Source organism: Eucyclogobius newberryi, unplaced genomic scaffold (genome assembly GCF_026437365.1).
Source record: "Eucyclogobius newberryi isolate DKJ021-1_F unplaced genomic scaffold, fEucNew1.0.hap1 SCAF_3, whole genome shotgun sequence".
Classification (NCBI taxonomy): domain Eukaryota; kingdom Metazoa; phylum Chordata; class Actinopteri; order Gobiiformes; family Gobiidae; genus Eucyclogobius; species Eucyclogobius newberryi.
Genome location: NW_027315945.1, coordinates 15,802,522 through 15,825,057, shown reverse-complemented (window position 1 = coordinate 15,825,057; position 22,536 = coordinate 15,802,522). Strand labels below are relative to the sequence as shown.

Sequence of the window (22,536 nt, the reverse complement as noted above, 5' to 3'; positions counted from 1 at the left end):
CGGGCCAATTTTTAACAGAATTGGTGCATTCTGATAGTATTCATCATCACAGAGGACTCTGATGTCAGAGCTCACAGCAGCTTCACTGTCTTGTTAATGTTTGATTACACTCTGACCTGTGTAAAAAGTCTTTACCTGGGCCAGTCTGTTCAGGTTTTGCACTTGGGATGTTTTCCTCACAGAGGTTTCAACACAGAAGTTTATTTTTTGTTGTTAACGCCTTATTAGTGCCACTTTTACCACAGTTCTAATGTCCACAAAACGGTCTCTTCTTTTCCACATGTTTCCCAAAGCCACGCGTCCCTTTCCCCCCTCGTACCTCTCTACGGAAATCAAGTCTGTAAAGTTTGGTGCATGAGTCGGCACAGAAACAGAGGAGCGTTGACTCTGAGCAGCAGCTGCAAAGCCTCATGGCACTCTTATGGCACTCGTAGCTCTGACACCCCTGCTTTAAACATATTAGTTGAGGTTAATTATCAGACACAAATAAATCACTAAAGTGCAGAAACATCTCTATATAGCGTTATTTGAAAGCTACCAACATCTTTTTTTATCTGCTTTTTTGAACAATATACTCGATCTTCAAAGTTTATGGATCTTCATAACCGCATTCACAATATTATCTCAATTTTGCCCACCTTTTGCCCTATTTTTGCCTAATGTTCAGTTTCTTCTCCCACTTCTCCACTCAGTGAACATGCCTCGCCCTCCAGGTTCACCGTCCAGTTGTCATTATTGAACACAAACGTTTGCTCTCTGACACATGTACAGGGCAGCTCCAACCATCACGTAGGAATGCCCCCCCTCCCACAATCGCCCACAACACGCGCACACACACACACACACACAAAAGCATGTACGCTTGATGGCTATCATTAGATTGATGCCACCTGACACTTAGTTAGTGGTGGAATGTGATGTGAGGGAGGGCAGCTGTGGCGAGCCCCTGTCCGCAGCGCAGTGTGGACCGAGGCTAGCCTAACGCTAACCCCGCTGAACCCAACACCCCCGCACAGACTCACATGAGACGAAGCCTGTACAGTGGTAAAGGTGAAGCTGCTTGTTGTCTGAACTGTGCCATATATGCTGGAATGCAACATTTGGCTCCTCCTGGCCACAAGAGACTCCCACTCCCAGAGACAGCAGCATAAATGACCTCCCACTTTTCCCTCGCCGCTACTGTACGCATGCCTTTGCCCAAGTCAGCACAGATAGCTCCCGGTATCAAGTAATTAGGAAGCTTGTTTATTGTCAACACGTGAAAAAGGGAAAAAAGTAGTCCAAATGCATATACAATGTCCTTAATGTAATTTTAACAATGTTTATCCAACTCCCACAATGCTAGTGTTATTTTAAATTAATGGAGACAAAGCTGGGACATTCTTAGCTGTTGTCAGTGACTGTTTGTTGTTCCAAGGAGACTTACGACTCATCTTTCCTCCTTTAGAGTCTAATGTTTTGAAAAACATGTTTGTAGGCGAAAGGGCTGCACAATATCGATATTTCAAAAGTATTCATATTATAATATTAGATAACACAATATTTGACAATGCAACAAACTAGATACTGGAATAGTATAATAGTTTCTTAGGAACAGACGTCTGTTTTTGATCCTACATGGACAGTTTCGGCTGCACTCTGTAGTCTTCTTCAGAAGTGTCACTGATGTGTGTGGTCAGACTTGTCTGGAGTTTTCACTTCAGACACTACAGAGTGCAGCCAAAACTGTCAACGTATGATTAAAAACAGAAGAGAACAGATTCTTACAAAAGTATATTCAAATATCTCAATAATATTGATATCGCAGTACCACATAAAACACATGCAAATAATTTTCAATATTGTGCTGCCATATTAGGCACTCTCCAAAAGGAGAAACTTGTGTACTTCAATGTAGAGCTTCAATAAACATTACAGAGCCATCTTTAGTTAATTCAGATTTTGATCATGACTAACACTCTAGTCATGTTTTGCAACTACCAACAACAACATTATTTGGACTCTAGTGATTGATTAATAAGAATAATATCAGATGTGCTTAGTTTAGTTGCTTTTTGAGATTTTCTTTTTCTTGCCCAAACCAACACTAAACAAACAGCGTCTTTTTAAAATGTTTAATATTGATCAAATAATAGCTTTTTTAATTCAACCCCATACTATTTCTAATCATGCACCTGTTCTTAAACCACTTGAACGTTGACAACTGCGGCTAGCCAAACTTTGTGTCCATCCTAATTTTTCCCCTCCATCCCTTGTTGGGAAATGGGAGGTTTTGTCTATAGGAGTTTTTGTTTATAAGAGTTCTTCTATTGAGTGTTTTTTTAAACTTCCTATATTCTGTGATCTGTCCTTTTCCTCTGTATCTACTGCGTTGTATCAATGAAATTTCCCCATGTGTGGACAATAAAGGATTATCTTATCTTATCTTATCTTATTATGTTTTGGGTGTTTGGTCATGTGGTTTGTGCATGTGATCTTTGTGTTGGTGAGTTGATGTGTGTCCGTGTGTTAGCCCAGTGTCTGTCTTGTTTTACTAACCCCTCCTACACATGTTGTTCTACCGCTGGCCCTTTCTCAGCCCACTGTATATGACCATGAATGACCACATTCTCCACAGTCTATCTCAGTTTCAGCCGCCCCTCCTTCTCTCTTTGCTGTTTGTCGTTTCTGCCAGAGCTTACCTTGACCTCGCTGCAGGTTTTTGCCCCCCTCTGCCTGTCATTATTTACACATTTTTATTCAGGCCATGAGCTTTGGCTGTTTACAAACGTCCATGTCTGTGTAACGTTTAACCGCTAAGTGATTTCTCTGTTCCCACTCATAAGACTTGATAAAACAACCGCAAAACTATATCTTTCTTTAGCTGGACAATAGCGCTTGTTTGTTTCCACTTTCTTGTCAGCGTTTGATGTGTTCCATACAGTCTTTGGGTGTTCCCTGGTGGCGGCCCCGGGTCTGTGGCCTTTGGTGCACAGAATACATGGTTGTGTTTTGTTTGTGTGCTTTTGGGTGTGTGTGCAGGGGAAATGGTGGGGGGGTGTGGAAAGTGAAGGGAAAATTGGTCTGACGTGTTTTTTTCCCTGCCCACCATTCATGAATTTCCAAGGCAAGGATTGGCATCAACAGTGGCTTTTGCTTCGGTATACGGTAGGGCTGGGCAATTAAGCAAAAGGCAATTATTTTAAGCCTTAGCTACTATGTTCTTGCCTGGTTCAGCTAATCCTGCTTTTGCATATTAATTAAAAATGATGACACTGTTCATCCAGACTGTCTACATGTCTTTCTTGTGTCTTACAGTGTCCTGGATTTCAACATTTACATATTAGGCTCTACCTGTGTGTTCCTAATGTGTCCTCTCTGTGTTCCGTGTGTCTCCTGCAGCGGGGTGTGTTTGGGGCCCATAGCTCGATCCCAGCCATGAGCATCATCGGGGCCGAGGATGAAGAATTCGAGAATGATCTCAATGATGTGAGTCAAATTGCGTTAAAGGAGACTTATTATGCTTTTACGTAGGTACTTAGTATTGAAGTAGATCATTATTATAACAAATGACAAAACTTCATTGACATCCATTGACATCCTGTTCCAAACTGCAGAACTGATATATTAACATTTCACTATAACAAGTAGCAGATTGTCATTTGCTAGGGATGCACGATATATTGGCCCATTATCGGTATCGGCCGAGATTCACGTCATTAATCAATATTGGTATCAGCCAAAAGCACCGATATCAGGTATAACATCAAAATATTAGATTGTTTCCAATTTACCGTAAAAAGTACTATTTTTTGTTGTTTGGGCCAACTTCGCAGGAATCCCAAGGGCCAACAAAAAATGGTCTGAGGGCCGCATTAGGTCGCTGGTCCATAGTGTGGACGCCACTGATATAGACAAACGACAAGATAAATATCAGCCTGATATCGGTTATCGACCAAGGCTTTTCACTTAACATTGCTATGGGCATAATCATTATCATTTACATGTTTTTGAAAAGTGGCTATGTAACATTATGTAACACTAAGTAACATGTGTCACACGGAAGCTTAGTTTTTAAAATCATTTGAACTACGTACAGGGACATAGGCAGAGATAGGGGGTAGGTGAAAACGGGTGCTTCCTGAGCACTCGAGCCTCAGTTACAGAACAATACCGGATGACTCAAACATGCCCGTATCAAAATACTTAAACTAATGATGAGGAAACACTGTAACAAGGTTAAACGCTCATAAACGTTGATTTAGCTGAATATGTCCCCTAAGAACTCATTCATTCTTTCATTCATTCATTCATTCATTTTCTACCGCTTTTTCCCTTTCGGGGTCGCGGATGACTGGAGCCTATCCCAGTGACTTTGGGCCTTAGGCGGGGTACACCCTGGACAGTGGCCAACTCCCCTAAGAGCTAAAAGTGGTAATTCCACATACCGTAAATAAAGGTTTTGTGTGCTGTTTTTTTTTTCTCAGGTGGGGGACGATCAGTGTAAATACTTTAGCTCTATAGACCAGCTGAAGGACCACCCAGCCCATCTACTCGCCTTCATCCAACATGTCATCCTCCAGTTTGACCCTGCACCTTTGGTAAGAGCTGCAAGTGTGCACCAAAGCATTTCACTGTGTAAAGGTGACCAATATCTCACTAAAACATATTATTTTACTGTACCATACTTTATTAGTAAGTAAGTATTTCAAAACTTTACAGCGAGCAGTCATAATACAAATATTAAATCATGGCAGCAATGTCAGTAATAATAATGTCAGTAATTTACTAACCTTTTTTTAAAACATTTTCTGATTTAATAGTATATTCTTATTTAATTTCACTTATTTGTATTTTGATTTTATTTGACTGGTTTTATTTTTGTAGGACTAGTAAGATCAAATTGAGCATTATACCTTTTGTTTTTTATTGTCTGTGACGCACTTTGCAAACTGTTTTGTTCATTAAATGTTCTCTTCAAATAAAGTTGATTTGGATTTGAAGCTATAATGTAGACTGAAAAATAGTGTAAAACTTGCTATAATTCCTTGAACAGACAAACCACTGCAGATTGTTTGTTGCACAGGTTGGTCTGCTTTAAATATACTTGTTCTTTTACGACCGTCATGTGCGTAATGTGTGTAATGGTTTACAATCTTCCTTCCTCTTTATCTATATGGACCTGTTTGGAAATATAAGTTGCACAATATGTCTTTAATGTATTGCACTGGCCCCTAACTACACACCTCACATTTTACCGTTTTTAATTGTCATGCAGTGAATGAAAACCTTAAATAGATTAACAATGAAATGACAATGGTTGGAGCATAATGCAAAGAACAAAGATGCAAATTTGTGTAAAGACAGCCCTGTTTTAAATGTTAAAGTGGCAGCTAATACTGACCCGCACAGAGAATGTAAACTCCCCTGTACATAAAAGATGTTACGTAATGCCCGTTACGTCTCAAGTGAAATACAAAGAGCTTATGCCTGCAGCAGTAGTCAGTAATTGCATACACATAAAAGTCAGGTTTGCTAATACGGAAGAGTTATAATACATTTAGACGTGTAGAGCACTTTAGTGATGACTTCAAGTGCATCATCTTCACAAATCATTTGAACCTTTCTTGTGATGGTAAAAATATTGTGCCCCAAAAGAACTGAAAAAAGATCAATCACATAGAGTACCGGTACAATAAGACCCTTTAACGAACACAGCAGCATTCCTAAATCAAAATGTCCAAAAATGAATGAACTATTTCTGCCTATTGTCAATAATAGAGTTTATTCATAAATATTTTCAATCTATAATCAAGATACGTCAGCCTTCATTTGGCTAAAAATGTATTTGAAAAGTCTTGCGGTACAATTGATTGAATAGAAATAATTGTTTGACTAATCACAAAAACAATTGCTGGCGAGAAAACTACTAACATAATCATTAGTGACAGCCCTAGTGGATGTATAAATAATGCTGGTATTGTAAGTATTGTTGTTATTTGCAAAGCAAGGTCAGGTCGGTAACTGTAGAGAAAGTTGTGCACTTTCATACGTCCTGATGTTTGTGATTGTATGAAACGTGCTCTTACATTTTGACTGTATTCTACTTTGTTGTGACTCCATGACCTTTGTAAGTACGTTTACACCTCATCTCACCCCTCGTGCCTTTTGTCCACAGCTGTCCGTGTAAACAATGAGACCAAATCACTTTTGTGAACAAGGAAGGGGAATTGTGTGGAGTTTCTTTCTATACAAGGGTGACCAGACTTACAATGCTGATTACCTCATTTTATATTTGATTGAGAAAGAATGGATTAAAGGTAAAACATTCAATTGCTAACTAGTTATCTTTTTTGTCTCTTCCTCAGCTTTGTTTCCTCCACGGGGAGCTCCTCAAAAACCTCAGTGCGAAAGAAACCAAGAAACAGTTTGTGGAGTTTAACAACAATTTCTTGGACAAGGGAGCAGTAAGTAGCCCATTTCACAATGTGCAATGTAAGAGATTGTGAGTAATTATGTTTTTAGCTGGTCTGCAGGGACCTTAGAGCACTTTGGCCTGGATACTTTTTTACTAGTTACGTGTGGTATTACTGGATTTGCACGCATTTGTCGAATCATATAAAGTTGTCACAATGTCTGAATGTCTGAAGAGTTTATTTTGACTTTGGTTCTTGGCTTCTTGCCCTGTACATATAATGAATGTCTTATTCATATTATTCAAAATATAAGTTATTTTGTCCCAAGGGTCAGCACATGGCAGTTCTTGTAAAAATGGAATGAAATTATGTGCACATTTTATAGACCCCTTAAACGTTTTTAAACAAAAACATTCTAAATTCCGGAATGGAGGCAAAAGTGAAGTGGAACAATGTGATTTCAATAGCAAGATGGTTTTGGCAAATGAAAACCCAGATATGTGTGCACAATATCAGAGCCTGGTCTATTTTATGTTATTTGTTAATTTGATAGGAGATTATTTAAGATTTACATGAAAACTCTTGAGCCCACATTAGTTGCAGATATATTACTGCACCACAAATTATGCCTTTTGCCACACTAATACTATTTTGTGGCTAGAAAATCATATTTTTACACATTTGTATCAAAATGAAAACACTTAAACCTGTTTATTTATTATTATTTAGATCTGATTTTAAAGATACAGTATGGTCAACTTAATTTTACTTCCAGTTGCCTCCATTTCAGAATTTGGAACATTCTGTTTTTAAAGGATCTATAAAAGAACTTTACAAATGTTTACACTAGAGGCAGCAGCACATGTCGAGTCTCTTGGACAGAGGCACGACTGGAATCAACTGGCTTCAGATCATCCGTATGATTAATCCTGAAAAATACAGTAGATGTTCTATATTTCATTCATATCATTTGTTTGAACATTTTTGTTAATGCTACTGCATTAACAAAAATGTGGTTTCGAGTTTCTTTTTATTTTCCCTTTACACTAGCCATTTCAAAATTGAAATGTATATTCATGTCACTCAAAATTGACTGTAGACAAATCTCAAATTTATAAAACATCTTAGGCGAAGTACACAGTGTTAGGTTTAACTCTAGGTTATTAAAACAGGATTGTGCTGTACTGGTTTATAGATTGGGCTCTGGGTGCTGAAGTACATGGTGATGTTTGCGTAAGAGCATATCAGTGTCCAGGCTGTGTTGGCTCCGTTGATGCTAGGTCTTTTTCCACCTGCTCCACTTCTCTTTGATTTATTTGACATATTGGTGACTTTCTCTGCAATTCTGCGCATCCTCCTGCCTAAGTTTACAACTTCCCCTCATTGTCTTGGAAACAAAGCATCTTCTTTGAGGCCCTCTTTTATTTAACATGGTTTCAAGCCACTCTTTTTTATGTATCAGCTGTGTGAATTTATCTAGTTAGCTGTGGCTTTTATTTCTAGTGTTAATCTGACCCCTAGTGGCACATTCATGTTACTGCATCACCCTTTGCCTGTGCAATTTAAAACAATATTTTGTTTTTCCTTCATAGATTCTCAGAGTGGCAGTGCCAACTAATATATCAAATGAATTGGGTATGTGTCTTGTTTTGATATTGCTACTATTATTGCTATAATTGTGACGTTCAAAATGTAAATTTATTTATTGTACATGTGTTTTATTCACTGCAAAAATATCTTCCACATTTGTATGTGTTCTGTGCAGTTAAGCTTGCTAAGCATATTTATTCAAGGATTGCTTGATATATCCCAAAAGAGCCATAATATGCACTGCATATGTCACTTTTGTCATATTAATTCTTCATATTGATACCCTAACTATATTTTATGCTGTGAATTTAGACCGGACTCGGCCAGAGTTGCTTCCAGAAGAGACTCAAAGGCGTTTTGTCCAGGATGTCCAGAGCCTGCAGTCTGGAGAAGTGGCCAAACAGCTGGAGGACTTCAGGTTATAAAAAGGACCCGCTTGATGTGCCAAATACAGGCTACAGCGCATTTAAAATCTCATCTAAAAGTGATACATTATGCACAGGACAAAGAGGATGATGGGAATGACGCCGTGTGAAGCAGAGCTGATTGATGTGGAGAACCACTATCCCACTGATCGCGTCCCCATGGAGATGAAGGAGAAGTCTGTGGCAGAGAACCTGCTGGACAAGATGGCTGAATCACAGTGAGTGTCTTCATTTATTTTGTCTTGATCTAATTTGCCAGGAGTTTTGCATTTACAGCTTTTCCTTCTTATCACCTGACGTCATCAATGGTGCTCCATAAAGATGTTATTCCTTTGCCTGCAATGTTCCATAATATGGCATTAAACTTCTCTGTGTCCATGGAGACAAGCAGAGGACACTACCAGTTCAATTTGTAGGTCAGATCTGCGGAGAAGCAACCCCACTAATTATAAGAATGCATGTTTCCAAGTATTTTTGAGAAACAAAAACAATACATGCCAGAAAGACAAGTTTAATGCCATACTGTGGAAATATTCTAGGTAACGCATTAACTCTACGGAGCCAAGAAGAAAAGTTACACAGCTCTGCTTTTTTCAAGACTTGCAACCAGTGGCTTGCAAAAGTATTCATACCCCTGGAACTTTTCCACATTTTGTCACATCGTCACCACAAACTTACATAGATTGTATTGACATTTATTGTGTGCAACACAAAGTGACACAGAATTGTAAAGTGGAAAGAAAATGATACATGATTTCCAAATCCATTTAGCTTTTTTTATTCTTGTGTACCAGCTTTGAGCACCTACAGACATATTTTCCTTTTCTTCTTTGAAAAACAGCTCAAGCTCGGTCAGATTTGATGGAGAGCATTTGTGAACTGCAGTTTTCAGACCTTGCCACAGAGTCTCGATTAGATTTAGGTCTGGACTTTAACTGGGCCGTTAACGTCCAACACATGAATATAATTTGTTTAAAACCATTCCATTGTAGCTCTGGCTTTATGTTTAGGGTGTTTTTCCTGCTGAGAAGAAGAGAAGAAGAGAAGAAGACTGAGGGGGGGATTCACTCCCCCTCAGTCTTCTCTTCTCAGTTCTCAGTCTTTTGCAAACGTTGACAGGTTTTCTTCTAAGATTGCCCTGTATTTGGCTCCATGCATCTTCCCATCAGCTCTGAGCAGCTTCTCTGTCTCAGCTGAAGATAAGCAGCCCCACAGATGCTTCACATCCATGTTTGACAGTGGGGATGGTGTGTTCAGAGTCATGTTCCGTGTTAGTTTTCCACCACACAGTCTTTTGCTTTTGGGAGTGTCTATAGAGCCACGGCGCGCGGCCGAAACTGCCTTGTTATTTTGTGCCGCGGCTCCTGAAACTCCTGCGCTATTTGACCCCGGGTTAGGGTTAGGGTTAGGGTTAGGGTCAGGGTCAGGGTCAAGGTTAAGGTTAAGGTTAAGGCTCTGCAGCCACGGCCTTTGCTTTTAGGCCTTCTTCCACATGTTTACTGTATCCCCCACATGACTTCTGGCAAACTGCAAACAGGACTTCTTATGACTGTGTTCCAACAATGGCTTCTTGCCACTCTTCACAAAGGCCAGATTTGTGTAGTGCATGACTGTGAACAGATTCCCTCTCTGATCAGAGCTCTCCTTGTTCGGCCTGTAAGTTGTGGTGGAAGATCATGTCTGGTAGGTTTGTAGTTGTGCAGTACTCTTTCCTTTTCCGGATGATGAACTGGACATGCTCCGTGAGATGTTCAACATTCAATCATTCAGCAATCATCTGGCAACTTCTGACAGTAAGTGTTTATACTCAGAGAAAAGAGGCTGAATACTTTTGCACGATGCACTTTTTTCAGTTTTCAATTATTTTTTTAAAGTCTAGATATCATGTACAATTTTCCTTCCACTGTGTTCCACTTTGTGTGGCTGTTTCACTAAATATCCAGTACAATGTATTTAAGTTTGCTGTCATGACGTGACAAAATGTGGGAAAGGGGTACGAATACTATTGCTAACCACTGATTGGGAAAAATAGGATCAATAATACACTTATAATAATAACATGGAGTAGAATAATACAACAGAGAAGCAAATTAAGAGCCAGTGGAGAAGACATGGAGTCAGTATTGCCACGCTGGCAGGAAGGATCTTCTGTGGCACTGTGCCAGCTCTGAGAGGGGTGTGTGGAGGGGGATCACAAAGCGGAAAAGGCCTTAGAAGTGAAAAGGCCAGAGGGTTATCGACACACCACAGCCACGGCCCAGAACGCTTTTAAAGAAAAGAAGGCAAAGTTCTGGGGAAAAGTTAATCTATCCTTGACCCTGTGACCATCTACAATGTCTTATCTTCTACAAAAATTGACTCAGACAGACACAGAGAGGAGGCCAGCGCCAGGGCAGAGAGCTGTCCTCCTTTCTCATGTCTAAAGAGAGAAAAAAGAGGGCACAAGAGGACAGTGAGTTTTGTTGCCTTGAACACCAGCTGATTTGATCCTATTATTAATGGTTAACAGATAAACTGTAAGTCTTAAACGTCTTAAAGATGTGCATAAGTAGCTCTTTAGTCCCTGACTCACTATCACAAAGGTGGATCTCTGTTTCCACAGCACACACCAGCCTTGCACTCCACTCAAACTTCAACAGTAACGCTTCTGTTCACTTGACGGCTGCCGCCTGCTCTCCCAGTCCAACTTAGCCACAACCATCCTGTCCCATCTGCTCCCTATTGGTCAGTCTGTTGATCCCAATCACAGAAACAGGGCATTTGATTGGATAATGCAGGGGAATCCCGGGGAAAGCCCTCCCACTCTTAATGTTCAAGCAGAATCCAGTTTCCTCCTTGTTGCTGTTTCATTGCATCAGATTTGACATAAATACCATTTCTGCTTTGTTGGAGCTGTGCAGATTTTAGATCACAGATAAAAGATAAATGTTTAGTTATATTTCAGACTCTAAAAATAAGTTATTTTGAGAAAACAGAGGCGCAACTTTGAATGTACCATATTACTTTTACTTTTTTGCACACTTTTTAATAGGTTCAAAAGATTCTGCCCTGAACGCAAAAGTACAAAAATCTATTTTCAGTCGTCTAAAAAACAGTTAGTATTCAATTTTGAAAATGACACAAGAACAGGTATATAGCTCTAAATACATGTACGGTACACAATATATGATACATGTCTAACTTTTTCATTTGTTTTTTTCTTGCAGTCCAAGTATTGTCTCAGATGAGGAGAAATGGTATGTGATGTTTTAAAATACAGTGCATGCCTAGTTATGCCTTTATGACTGATTAGTTAAAGCTGTTGTTAGGGAAGGACCAATGTATATATGTTTAATTCAATATAAAAATGCATAATTTATTTATTTTTGCAACTTACCCTCATCACCCTGCTTTTTATAGCCAGTCGATCTTCTCAGCAGTGGCATCCTACATGAAGCACATGGGAGTTAAGACCAGGGCAGTGGACAGCAAGAAGTCGAGAGGCGGCTTCTTCAGGATACCACTGGGAAAGGTAATACCCATGTTATGACTCTCACATGGAAAGCCTGGCATCTTTAAAGGAGAACTATGTAACTTTTTCTGGTGGAGTGTCTGCCAATGGCGTTAAAACCACCAGGCCAAGTTACAGCTCAGATATGTTGAGAAGTTACCCGCTCATAATAAGAATGCATGTTTCTCAAGGTATTTTTGAGCAGCAAAAACACCTGTAATTGAATAAATGCAAGATAGGGAAGTGCAGTGAAATACTGTTGAACATTTCAGACAAAGCAATACCTTCTCTATTGAGACACATCCCCCACGATCCCCCACCAGAAAAGTTGCATTGTGCGTCTTAAAGTATTGTTCATAATTATCTGTAACAATACTATTCTAAACTGTATGTTCTTACGCTCCATCTGTCCATCCAAAAAAGTCACAAGCCTGATTCGATGCCGTCATTACTTAAATGTTTTTCAGAGTAAAAGGGATGACATACCGAAGAGTAAGACCAGACCATTTCCAGGCATTCCGAGTTGGATGGGTGGAAATAACAGCGGTATGTACCTATTTTATATTTATGCACATTTATGTCTGCAAGTAATTAAGTATACAAGGAATTGACTGTTATTTAGTGTGTGGTTTATATTATACCCTATTATTTATTGTGACTTTTATGTTAACATTACGAGTGGTTTGAGAACATGTGGTCTTGCCCTTCTCTCCTGTTACAGCTGAACCCATCAAGCCTAAACCAGATGAAGGTACCAGTCTCAAGTATCATTAGAGTGATCCATAACCTGAAATTAACCCATTAGCATGTCTGCATGTCAAAAATTGCACTGGGAGGGGAGTGGGTGACCTGGTCATGTGGTTTACTTATAATAACCCAATTTTGACACAGAGCTGTGGATTTCACTAACCCTCACCAGAAGCTGTGATTGCACTCAACCCATTTTGTTTCTTATATTTTTTTTTTGCTAAAATGTGTATCCCATTTTCTTGACTGACAATTTAGCTCGTTTTGAATTAACCATTTATTCTCATGCTCCTCTCCACTCTGTTTAGCGCCTTTAGAACGCAAAGTTCCACCCTCCATCAGAAGTTCTGTCACTGAGCCCGCCGTAGGGAGCAGAAAGTCAGTGTCCGGGGGAGGCCCTGTGTTGCAGGGGCCTGTGCTGGACATCACTGATCCTTTAGGGAATAACACCAGCGCAGCCAACAGCCTCGAGCCCTCAATTAGTGATGGTACAGAACTTATTCAATGCACTGTTGTTGTTGTTGTTGTTGTTTTGTTGTTGTTGTTTTGTTTAAGGCACTGCTATATAGGAAACAAATATAAAACATTTAGAAATAGCAATTTGAAACTTCTGTAGTTTACTCACATAAACAATCATTATTTGGTTCATTTTATGGACCAAATATGTATGTTATGTTATGAAATACTAAAACTTCATCAGGCTTAGAATTAGAATCCCTCTTTATTGGCTGTCAAAATCTTGTTAAGCCCTACTAACTATTAATTTTGGTTTATGTAAATGCAATTTTAAAGGGAATATGTATGAGAAAGAATCCTATCTATGGAGTCAAGTGGATTAAATTAAAAAGATTAAACATTTTTAGGTGCAGATTGGACAATGTTGTTGAGAGGGCAAAAATGTCCTTATTTTACTGTATATACAGTTAACTAACTAATATACTGTACATGTAACTATAATATCAAACTATCATAAAGACGATGTGAAAGCCCTTGGCAAATGTATATTGTTTGCTTAGGTAATGAAAACCTCCTCCACATATGCTCTTGTCTTGTCATTGTTTTCTAGGCCATTTGATCAATCGCCTTGAGCCCCCCACGGTTTCAGATGGGGGTGACTCGTCGCCTGTGGGGCTTGGAGGAGGCTTGAGCATAGTGGAGCCTCTGTCTTCTAGTGACACTCCCACCGAGGAGAGCGCAAATGAAAAAGAAAGGTAGGCTCGTTTTGGCAAAGGAAATAAATAATGAGCGGATTAGATAGATCCAGATTACTGTGAGCTTATGTTAAATTGCAGTCCAGTGACCCATATGAGTGAAAGGGCTGCTTCAGATTGAGGGAGCGTGGTAAGGCTCCTTCAGCAGTCTGTCCCTGCTGTGTGCCAACGTCTGTGTGCTACTCGTTGCTTGCTCGCTAACAGAGCCAGGAGTCTTGTGACGGACCCTGATGAGGTGAACTCCGATCCAATGTTTTCAGCTCCTCCCTCCTCTCCCTGTTTCTGTCTTTACACTTTCGGTCTCATAATCGCATGTGTCACTTCCTCTTGAGCCTCCTGTCGTTCAGCTTTTTTGCCAGCCATGTTGCCTTCACGTGTCATTTTGTGCAAATGTTGTTTTGCTGGATTTTACGATTGTCAGTTGTTGCGCTAATAATCTTCAGTAGTGTCTGGGATTGTCTGTCACTTAAAAAAAACATTCCACACTAAAAGCATGGATTTTATTCGTAACTTTAAGATGGAATGTAATTTGTTCGATTAAAAAAAAAAAAAACATTTGTTGATATTAACACTGTTGCCACTGCAAGTCCTATGTGCTTCTCAGGGTGTTTTTGTCTCAACCAGGGTGTTGCTTGTCCTCAGTGTTTATAACTCTTTGTATTAGAAGCTTTGGCACACTACACTGACTTTAGCTTGTAGGTAGGTACAAAGTGCATTTTAAGGTTGTATTAACAGGTCATTGTAGTTGATGAGATGGCTGTAACAATGTGGTGCCCTGTGTTTTTTCAGACGGAGGACAAGGTGGGTCTCCGCGCCCTGACAGAGTCTTGGACATGCTTCAGACTGCACACTATAATAGACAAACACAAGCAGCATTACAGGCATAATATACGTAACACCACGTTCATGTTTAGCACACCCCCACAGCTAAGTATTGTTACTTGGTTTGATAGTTGGGCTAAGTGAACTGTATAGACGTGTTTGAGGAATGGTAGTATAACAAATTATTTGATAGAGCTAACTGATTATTGAAGATACGTGGAAGCAATGCATGGCTTTGTTAATGGTCTTGTTTAAACAGATTATAAATTTTCTACCTATCATATGAAACATTATGAAACATGTTTCATTATGTATTTGATATGCATGCTACATCCATCATGCATATTTTCCTATCTCATTAGCTTTCAATTATATTTTTCTTTCATCTCACAATTTGACATCATTAATCTATTTTCTTTATTTTACTTTTCAATATTGCTTTTCATACCTTATTTTTTTTTAACTTTTTGCTATTTCTTGGCCTTTGTTTCCTTTCTCACTTGATCCTCTTTTTCTATTGTCTTTCCCCGTTTGTCCCATCTGTTTCCGTGGCTCCCCCTCCTCTCCCTCCTGCTTTCACACCTCCTACAGTAGGAAAGTGGCCCGCAGTGAGAGTGCTCGCGTGGACCGGCACTCCTCTCGGCGCCGTGGCTTGTCCCGGGCCAAACAGTCCCGCTCCCGTAGCGATGTGGACCTGCAGCCGCCCTCCAGCACATCCTCATCACCCGCCCCGCTCAGCCCGCAGTTCCTCTATCCGTAAGATGGGCATTGCTTTTGCCCCTAGTCCCTTCAAAGACGTGCACAGCAGGGACAGACGGGCAATTGCAACAAAAACACTCCTTCACAAATGTGTTTCTTTGTGTAAAATTTTTCTGTAGTGACAGAGCGTTACCAACTGTCAGGCAGTAGTCTGACTTACTCGCAGAGGTTCTTAGGGAAGGTGCTTATTACATCAATACTGGTCCTGGGGAAGAGGCACTTGACCATTATTAAGTGCTGCTTGCTGTTCATCAGTGTAGATTCTGTAAACCCTGTGAAAGGTTTGTTGTGTTTGTTTCCAAAAGAGTTTTTGAGAGTCTAAAAGTTGTTTTTTCAAAAACTGTGTCCAGATACAACTGAATATTTTTCGACAATAGAACACTTCTGGACAAATGAGGGATTACACCGACTTGTTTCCAAAATCTATTTCACATTTCCTTTCCACATAATAATTTAAATGAATAACCTAAATTTACATTTTTGGATACTCAAAATAATAATTTTCAGTATGGCAGTGTATATACGCATGGCTCTTTTCCGACTCTCTAAAATGTATGTCTGGATTTATGTCTCTACCTCCAAAATTTGGATGGGTGGGGTTGACATGTTTAGCCAACTAGTGAGGAGAGCCCCAGAAGCTTAGTATGATTAGATTGGGCTGGCACTCTAAATCTAGGACTGATGTTGTATGCTTTTGAACAGCTTGAAATCAAATGTCTCCCTTTTTTTTGTAATTCATGTAAATGTACATTTCTGTAACATTCAGTCTAATGATCTCCTTTCTTAGCTCTGATGGACCAGTTTTAGTGTCAGATGGGCCAGGGGCCTCTCCCACCAGCCCCTCTCCACAGCTGGAGGAGGTGGAGCCACGCCTCCTGGAGTTTGAGCATGATCCTCCCAACTGGAGGGAGCTGGCCTCCTCTGACACACTGTCCCACCTGAGTAAGAAGGAAATCAAGAGGCAGGAGGTCATCAATGGTGAGGCGAAAAGCCAAATCAAAAGGATTTCTGTATACTAATATTGGACATAATGTTACGCTGTGTTTCCAGAGTTGTTTGCCACTGAGCATGCACATGTGCGGATGTTGAGTGTCCTTCAGATGATCTTCTCCAAACCTCTGGAAAGACAGGAGCTGCTGACTGCTGATGAAGTTGCTGCCATTTTTCCCAACTTGGATGAGATCATTGAAATGCACTGTGAGTCCTGCATCACACTGCTCTATTATTGTAATAATGTACATTTTGATATTAGAATTATTGAAGATTCTAGTCCCAAATGATATAGCTTGTTTTAACTGGTGTTTTTATTTAGATAATTTTTATGAGAATCTGAAGATTCTGCGTCTGGACGATGGCTTCATAGTCAAATCCATCAGTACCACAGTGCTCAACCGGGTGAGATTTATAAAGATAGTAATATTTAAAAGTTAACCTTTACTCAGGAATCTGGATGATAGCAAAAAAAGTAAAAAATGTTTCAAGCTTACAGCAGCTGATGGACTTTGGTTTGTATTGTATTGTGGCCCTGCCCAGTCATCTGTATTGATATCTGTTCTGTGTGTTCTAGTTCGGGGGCACAGAGGGGGAGTGGTTTCAGAAGCTCACAGCCCGGTTTTGCAGTCACCAGTCATGGGCCCTGGAACAGATCAAGAGCAGGCAGAAGCGAGAGCCACGTTTCAACTCTTTTATATTGGTACAGTGCACAGCAGAACTCCCCCCAGAGATGTAAAATCTGTAAACATCTAATCTTTGAAAATGTGTGTGGTGTTCTCAGGATGCAGAGAGCAAACCTCAGTGTCGCAGACTTCAACTTAAAGACATAATTCCCATAGAGATGCAGAGGCTCACCAAATATCCACTGCTGCTCGAGAACATAGCCAAAAATACAGGTAAATGCAGTGGAAAGAAAAAGGGAACTTTTTGACATTTGGAGTTTCAGCGGATGTTGTTATTGGAAAGGTTTCACACGTAGAGGCTGGCCACTGCCTTATTTAGCAGTCTGGCATATAGTTCAGGTCCGTTTAAGTTAAGGTGATCATTGTTCAGGACCCATTTTTATTTTCCTTGTCTGTGTTCTCATAAAGCACATAATTCTTTAATAATTGTTTTGTCAATTGTAATAGGCTGACAATTATAATGCCTGATTTGGGCTTGACAAGAAAAATAACCCCAATTCAAACATTAGACTATGAGTAAACAGAAAAAATAGAAACCATGTTTGGCCTACCACAGTAACAACACGAATAACACATAGAATCAATCACTCCGAACCTTATGTAGCATGATGATTTATGCCTTTGTCTTGGTGTCCGTGTAAAAGTGGTATTTACCTGTGCACTGTGTGGTTTGTTTTTCTGCACAGAGGACTCAAAAGAGAAGGAGAGGATTCAACAGAGCGCAGAGTGCTGCAGAAAGATCCTCAACCATGTCAACGAGGAGGTCAAAATGATGGAGAACCTATTGGTGAGAAACACAACATCCATCACTCTGCACAGTGCTGTGAAGTGACTGGCCATCAACTGTAGTACATTTACCCCTAAAGATTTGTTTGTTCTTTGGTGCCGTTCTGAGCGGGTTTTGTCTGGGTCAGTGTTCAAAATGAAATGGCAAAAAGAAGATTTTATTTTAAAAAATGTATTTAAAATCCGTTTCCGTTTGATTGATTTCTATTTTTATTCAAGCTTTTTGTATCACAACCTGATTTAGTCTTGGGTTTGTCCTGGCAGGACTACATGTGCTCCATTCCCTGACGATGAAATTGAGGTCACTGTGACACACATGAACCCAGCACTGCACGGTTACGCACAGCTGAATACCTCCAAAGTGCCCTCTTGAATGCTCTGGACACTGCGTGTTCCCTCGCTGGCCTGGCACACCCGTGTTAAGCTGTCGGTCTGTCCCAGTTTTGTGCATGCGGGACAAAGTTTACTGCCTGGTGTGGTTTTTTGGATAACTTGTTGCCTGCACCAACACAAGAAGGTGCAGACTAACCAATGACCCACCGGAGTACTTGTTTGTAGCTTGTTTTAGTCTGCCCGGACCTTTTCATCTTCTGTCCACGGCGTGGCTCAAAGCAGTCCTGGGTCAGGACTAGGGCTGGGTATTGCATAGTACCGCACGATACAATACGTATCCCGACACAGGGTCCACAATACGATACAAATCCCGATAAACACAACTTAATATCCCTTAAAGCCGGTGTTGAAAGTTTACTAAAATTGTGTTTTGATTAAGTGGAATGACAAAATGCATTCGAATTTCATGTTCACGGTGTCCTCAATACAGGAATACAACTGTGATGAAGTCACACGTTCAGCTCCTCAGCAGTCTGTAGGTTCAAAAGTGTAACTTATGTTGTTTTTAGCATATCACGATACGAATCACTGTATCCATCATGAAGTCCATCATGATATATCACTATAACAATATATTGAGCACCGCCCTAGTCAGGACCTTGAGCCCCAGGCAAGGGTTGCAAGTCAATACTATACGATACAATGTCAATCATTTTTTATATCAAATTGAACAATAAAATGAACGGAGGGTACATGGACCTGATTGTGATTGTGCTTGTTTTCAGACTTTGAAGGAATACCAGAGAAAACTGGACACATCGGGACTCAAGCCCAGTAATGAGCTCTACACTGAGTATAAGGTTGTAAAGCCTTTGCATTTATATTGTGGCAGTGGGTGTATAGTTTAACCTGTGCTTTCAATTCATTCATGTTTTTTTTTTCCCATTGTGTCTTTCAGAATATTGATCTGACTCAGAAAAAGATGCTGTTTGAAGGACCTCTGACCTGGAAAGTCACCAAAGAGAAGGCCATTGGTAATATTGGTGTTTATATTCTTAGATTTTCACCTTTGAATAATAAAATTAAACTATTTTTGTTGCTTAAAAAAACACAGCTCTCTTCACAGCACTCATATTGGTTTATACATCACACAGCAGTTTAAAGGACAACTTTGCCTGTAGATAAATATACTAATGATCCACTATTGACAAAGAGGTTAGCACGCTTGCTTCAAGTTCTTATTCCAGTTCTCATTTGTTGTGGTCTTTGTCTCCCTGCAGAGGTGCAGTGTGTGCTGCTCGGGGACATGCTGGTGCTGCTGCAGAAGCTGGATGATAAGATGGTGTTGAAATGCCAGAGTAAGAGTAACATTGCTATACAAGAAGGCAAGATGATGCTGAGTCCTATTATCAAGCTAGACTCAGTTTTCCTACGTGAGGTGGCAACAGGTCAGTTCCAATCACAAATGCAATTCTTGTAAAGAAACTGGTCAGTGTGAGGTGCATCTCTATTTCCTTTTTTCTTTTTTTCCTCTTAGATCGAAAAGCTTTCTATGTTATCTTTACATGGGATAGCGGAGCGCAAATCTATGAACTAGTTGCTCAGTCTCTTGGTGAAAGAAAAATGTAAGTTAAGATATTTATTTTGTTGCATAATACAAATAAAAAAAAGTTTTTTGTTGTTGCACACAAACATGAATGCTATTACGAAATGTTTTGGATCTCACATTGAGGTTTTCATGTTGAAGTAATACTAAACAATTATTTGGGGTGTTAGAAACAGATTATTTGCCTAAATGTCCACTTACATATTTTAAGTCACGCTACTGGTACCAATACCAGTTTTGCATTATTTTGATGATGTCGCCATATTAACCAGGCTGCATTGTTGCATTAATTTGAATTGATTTCAATGTCAATAGTGGGCCAAAATTAGCCAGGACAATAGAGTCAGCACTGTCCCTCCAAGTACCCATTCTGTCAAAATCAGCCACACAAACTAATACTTTCAATGATTGTATTTCTATGTGATAGGTGATTTATTCCACTTGGAAACAGGACTTGTTGTTCCCTGTCCATTTTGTGGAAAAATCCCAATGAATAGTCATCTCGTTAAAATATTGTCAATATCAGTATACATCATGATATGGATTGTATCGTGACCTGTTAATCATGATACGCATTGTATTGCCAGATACAAGACAATGCACACCAGTAGTAATTATGGGGGATGCTTTTCCTTTGTTTTGGTACGAAAGGTGGACTGAGGTGATTAAGACGGCAGTAGATGATCTTAAGAAGAGTGGCGCACCAATGAAGCTGACACTACCCGCGGTTGGCACCCCCAACAGCCCTGTCACGTAAGTGAAAGTTGGCTTTTGATGGTGATCTTCACTTACCATAAAAACATCTAATTCTTTGCAAACATCTTCCCTCAGGCTAAATGCTCCTTTGAGCCCAACAGAGAATGGCAGTTTAAAAAGTGTCAGTGGTGAGAGACTTTTATCAGTCCAAATAGCACTTTTTATTATTACACATTTGTGAAGACTGCTGCTGGACTTACGCTTTGTGTGTGTCCATAGAGCGAGATAAGGACAGTTTGACGCATGAGAAATCCTCAGACCCCAGGCACTCACTGATTGATTTCCTGTCAGACAAAGGCTTCGACTTGATAGGCCACTCCAACAGCGATCAAGAAAAGGTGGCCAATAGTGCTCTGGATGAAGGTGATTTGTGTTCATTCTTATATTCTTTTTGTAAAAACTATTTCAGCCCTGTCATTTGTGAAGGATGACTGAATATGTGTTCTTCTTGTAGTTATGTCCCTGAAAAGGCTATTGGTCAGCAGCATTAGTTTCTCAGAAGATTCCCCACTTGATGAAAAACTTGAGGAGGAACTCTCGGAGAAAGCCAGTGAAGCAACTGAAAGTAGTCAGTCAACAGGTGGGCTTTATCTTGATTATTAACAGGCATTTGTAATTGCAATGGAAACAAAGCCCCCGGTCTACGATCGCTGAATAATTTTACTTCCAACAGAGCAGTTAAAACAGAATAAAATTGCAAGCACAGACATTGCACATGTTTAGAACAAAGCTCGTAATACACTTAACAAATGATTTCCTTGGAGGTTTGTCCTGCAAGATGACGTTCATTCTGTGTTTCTTTCTGAGCTAACCATAACTCTGCATATATAAACAGAATGTAGTACTGAGCCAGCATTGTATACAGTGGGTACAAAGGCCTATGTTCTTTTTAAAAGATTTAGGATTGTATACACCTACGGCTTATTATCCTCCATGAAAGAAATGCTGATTATTAATGCTGATTATGATTTTTTAATTATGTATAATTATGTACATAATGAATATTGGATTTTATTAATATCTTGATGCCACAATTTCTTAAACAAACATGTGAGTTTTTATTTTTCTTAATTCGTTATTCTTTATTTCCCATTTGTAGATGAAAATCTGAATGCAAACACGGGAGCAGAGGAAGAAAACAATCAACCTGTTGTGAAGGATGGGATTGGGATGAAGGCAGAAGATGAGGGCATCAGTGCGCCCATGGTGTTGTCCCAGGAGAGGATGGAGGAAGTGTGTAGGAGGCTGTACAGTCTGGAGAAACATCTGAAAAAACTTCAGGTGAGAGGAGCCAAATAGAGATGAGAATATAGAGAAACCATGTGAGAAGACATGACGGCCTCAGATAAAGATATGACAGAAGGTAAGAGGAACTGAGGCAGAGCTGGGCACTGAGGGTGTTCACTGCGGATAACTTAAGTAAGAAGCAGCCAGTGGTATACTTTGGACAAATGGGGCCAAAATGGCACAAAAGAGAAACTAGAGAATAGAAAACCATTTAACCACTGCTGTTATTGCTTTGCGGAAAATTGCCTTGTGAAATTGGACTTCTCTGAAAATGGCTATTATGTCCAGCACTTGCAATGGGATGTGTCAGAGAACAGCGAGAGAGACGAAGAGAGGATGTTAAGGGGGGGAGGTTGAAATGTGTGTTCGTGAGTTATGGGGGGAGTGAGGGAGCCGCGTGTCTCCTCAGTTCCTAAGGTGATATTGATTTTGTGCTGCAGGCTGTTGAAGAGGAGCACCATCGGTTACAGGAGGCCCTCTCCAAGTTTTCGCTGGAGGGGGGAAACTTCCATTAAGTCTCCATCACGCCACCTGCTGGCCACTAGGTGAGCAATCTGAAGTCACATAGTATTGTCTAAACTTTACCTCTTACCCCTGGTAATGGAACCCCTGCCTTCTTTTAAGTTATTCATTAACATCAACTTCACGCTGCA

The 22,536-nt window shown here is 40.0% G+C and overlaps 1 protein-coding gene across 2 annotated transcripts in view; it reads left to right on the top strand.

Annotated features, from left to right (window-relative positions):
- arhgef1 (Rho guanine nucleotide exchange factor (GEF) 1) overlaps positions 1 to 22,536 on the top strand; it is a 40,118-nt gene that overhangs the window by 14,766 nt on the left and 2,816 nt on the right. For both annotated transcript variants that reach the window (XM_072461400.1, XM_072461399.1), the window contains exons 2-31: positions 3,382 to 3,468; positions 4,467 to 4,580; positions 6,348 to 6,446; positions 7,988 to 8,030; positions 8,298 to 8,403; positions 8,488 to 8,628; positions 11,617 to 11,646; positions 11,810 to 11,921; positions 12,368 to 12,446; positions 12,622 to 12,651; positions 12,956 to 13,135; positions 13,714 to 13,858; positions 14,648 to 14,659; positions 15,272 to 15,436; positions 16,227 to 16,417; positions 16,490 to 16,636; positions 16,752 to 16,834; positions 17,007 to 17,132; positions 17,214 to 17,328; positions 17,802 to 17,902; positions 19,020 to 19,094; positions 19,193 to 19,268; positions 19,515 to 19,682; positions 19,772 to 19,859; positions 20,492 to 20,593; positions 20,672 to 20,724; positions 20,816 to 20,959; positions 21,051 to 21,176; positions 21,696 to 21,877; positions 22,324 to 22,428. In XM_072461400.1, the coding sequence (XP_072317501.1) occupies positions 3,418 to 3,468; positions 4,467 to 4,580; positions 6,348 to 6,446; positions 7,988 to 8,030; positions 8,298 to 8,403; positions 8,488 to 8,628; positions 11,617 to 11,646; positions 11,810 to 11,921; positions 12,368 to 12,446; positions 12,622 to 12,651; positions 12,956 to 13,135; positions 13,714 to 13,858; positions 14,648 to 14,659; positions 15,272 to 15,436; positions 16,227 to 16,417; positions 16,490 to 16,636; positions 16,752 to 16,834; positions 17,007 to 17,132; positions 17,214 to 17,328; positions 17,802 to 17,902; positions 19,020 to 19,094; positions 19,193 to 19,268; positions 19,515 to 19,682; positions 19,772 to 19,859; positions 20,492 to 20,593; positions 20,672 to 20,724; positions 20,816 to 20,959; positions 21,051 to 21,176; positions 21,696 to 21,877; positions 22,324 to 22,398 (3,159 nt within the window). In that variant the 5' untranslated portion in view covers positions 3,382 to 3,417 and the 3' untranslated portion in view covers positions 22,399 to 22,428. The remainder of the gene's footprint in view (positions 1 to 3,381; positions 3,469 to 4,466; positions 4,581 to 6,347; positions 6,447 to 7,987; positions 8,031 to 8,297; positions 8,404 to 8,487; positions 8,629 to 11,616; positions 11,647 to 11,809; positions 11,922 to 12,367; positions 12,447 to 12,621; positions 12,652 to 12,955; positions 13,136 to 13,713; positions 13,859 to 14,647; positions 14,660 to 15,271; positions 15,437 to 16,226; positions 16,418 to 16,489; positions 16,637 to 16,751; positions 16,835 to 17,006; positions 17,133 to 17,213; positions 17,329 to 17,801; positions 17,903 to 19,019; positions 19,095 to 19,192; positions 19,269 to 19,514; positions 19,683 to 19,771; positions 19,860 to 20,491; positions 20,594 to 20,671; positions 20,725 to 20,815; positions 20,960 to 21,050; positions 21,177 to 21,695; positions 21,878 to 22,323; positions 22,429 to 22,536) is intronic.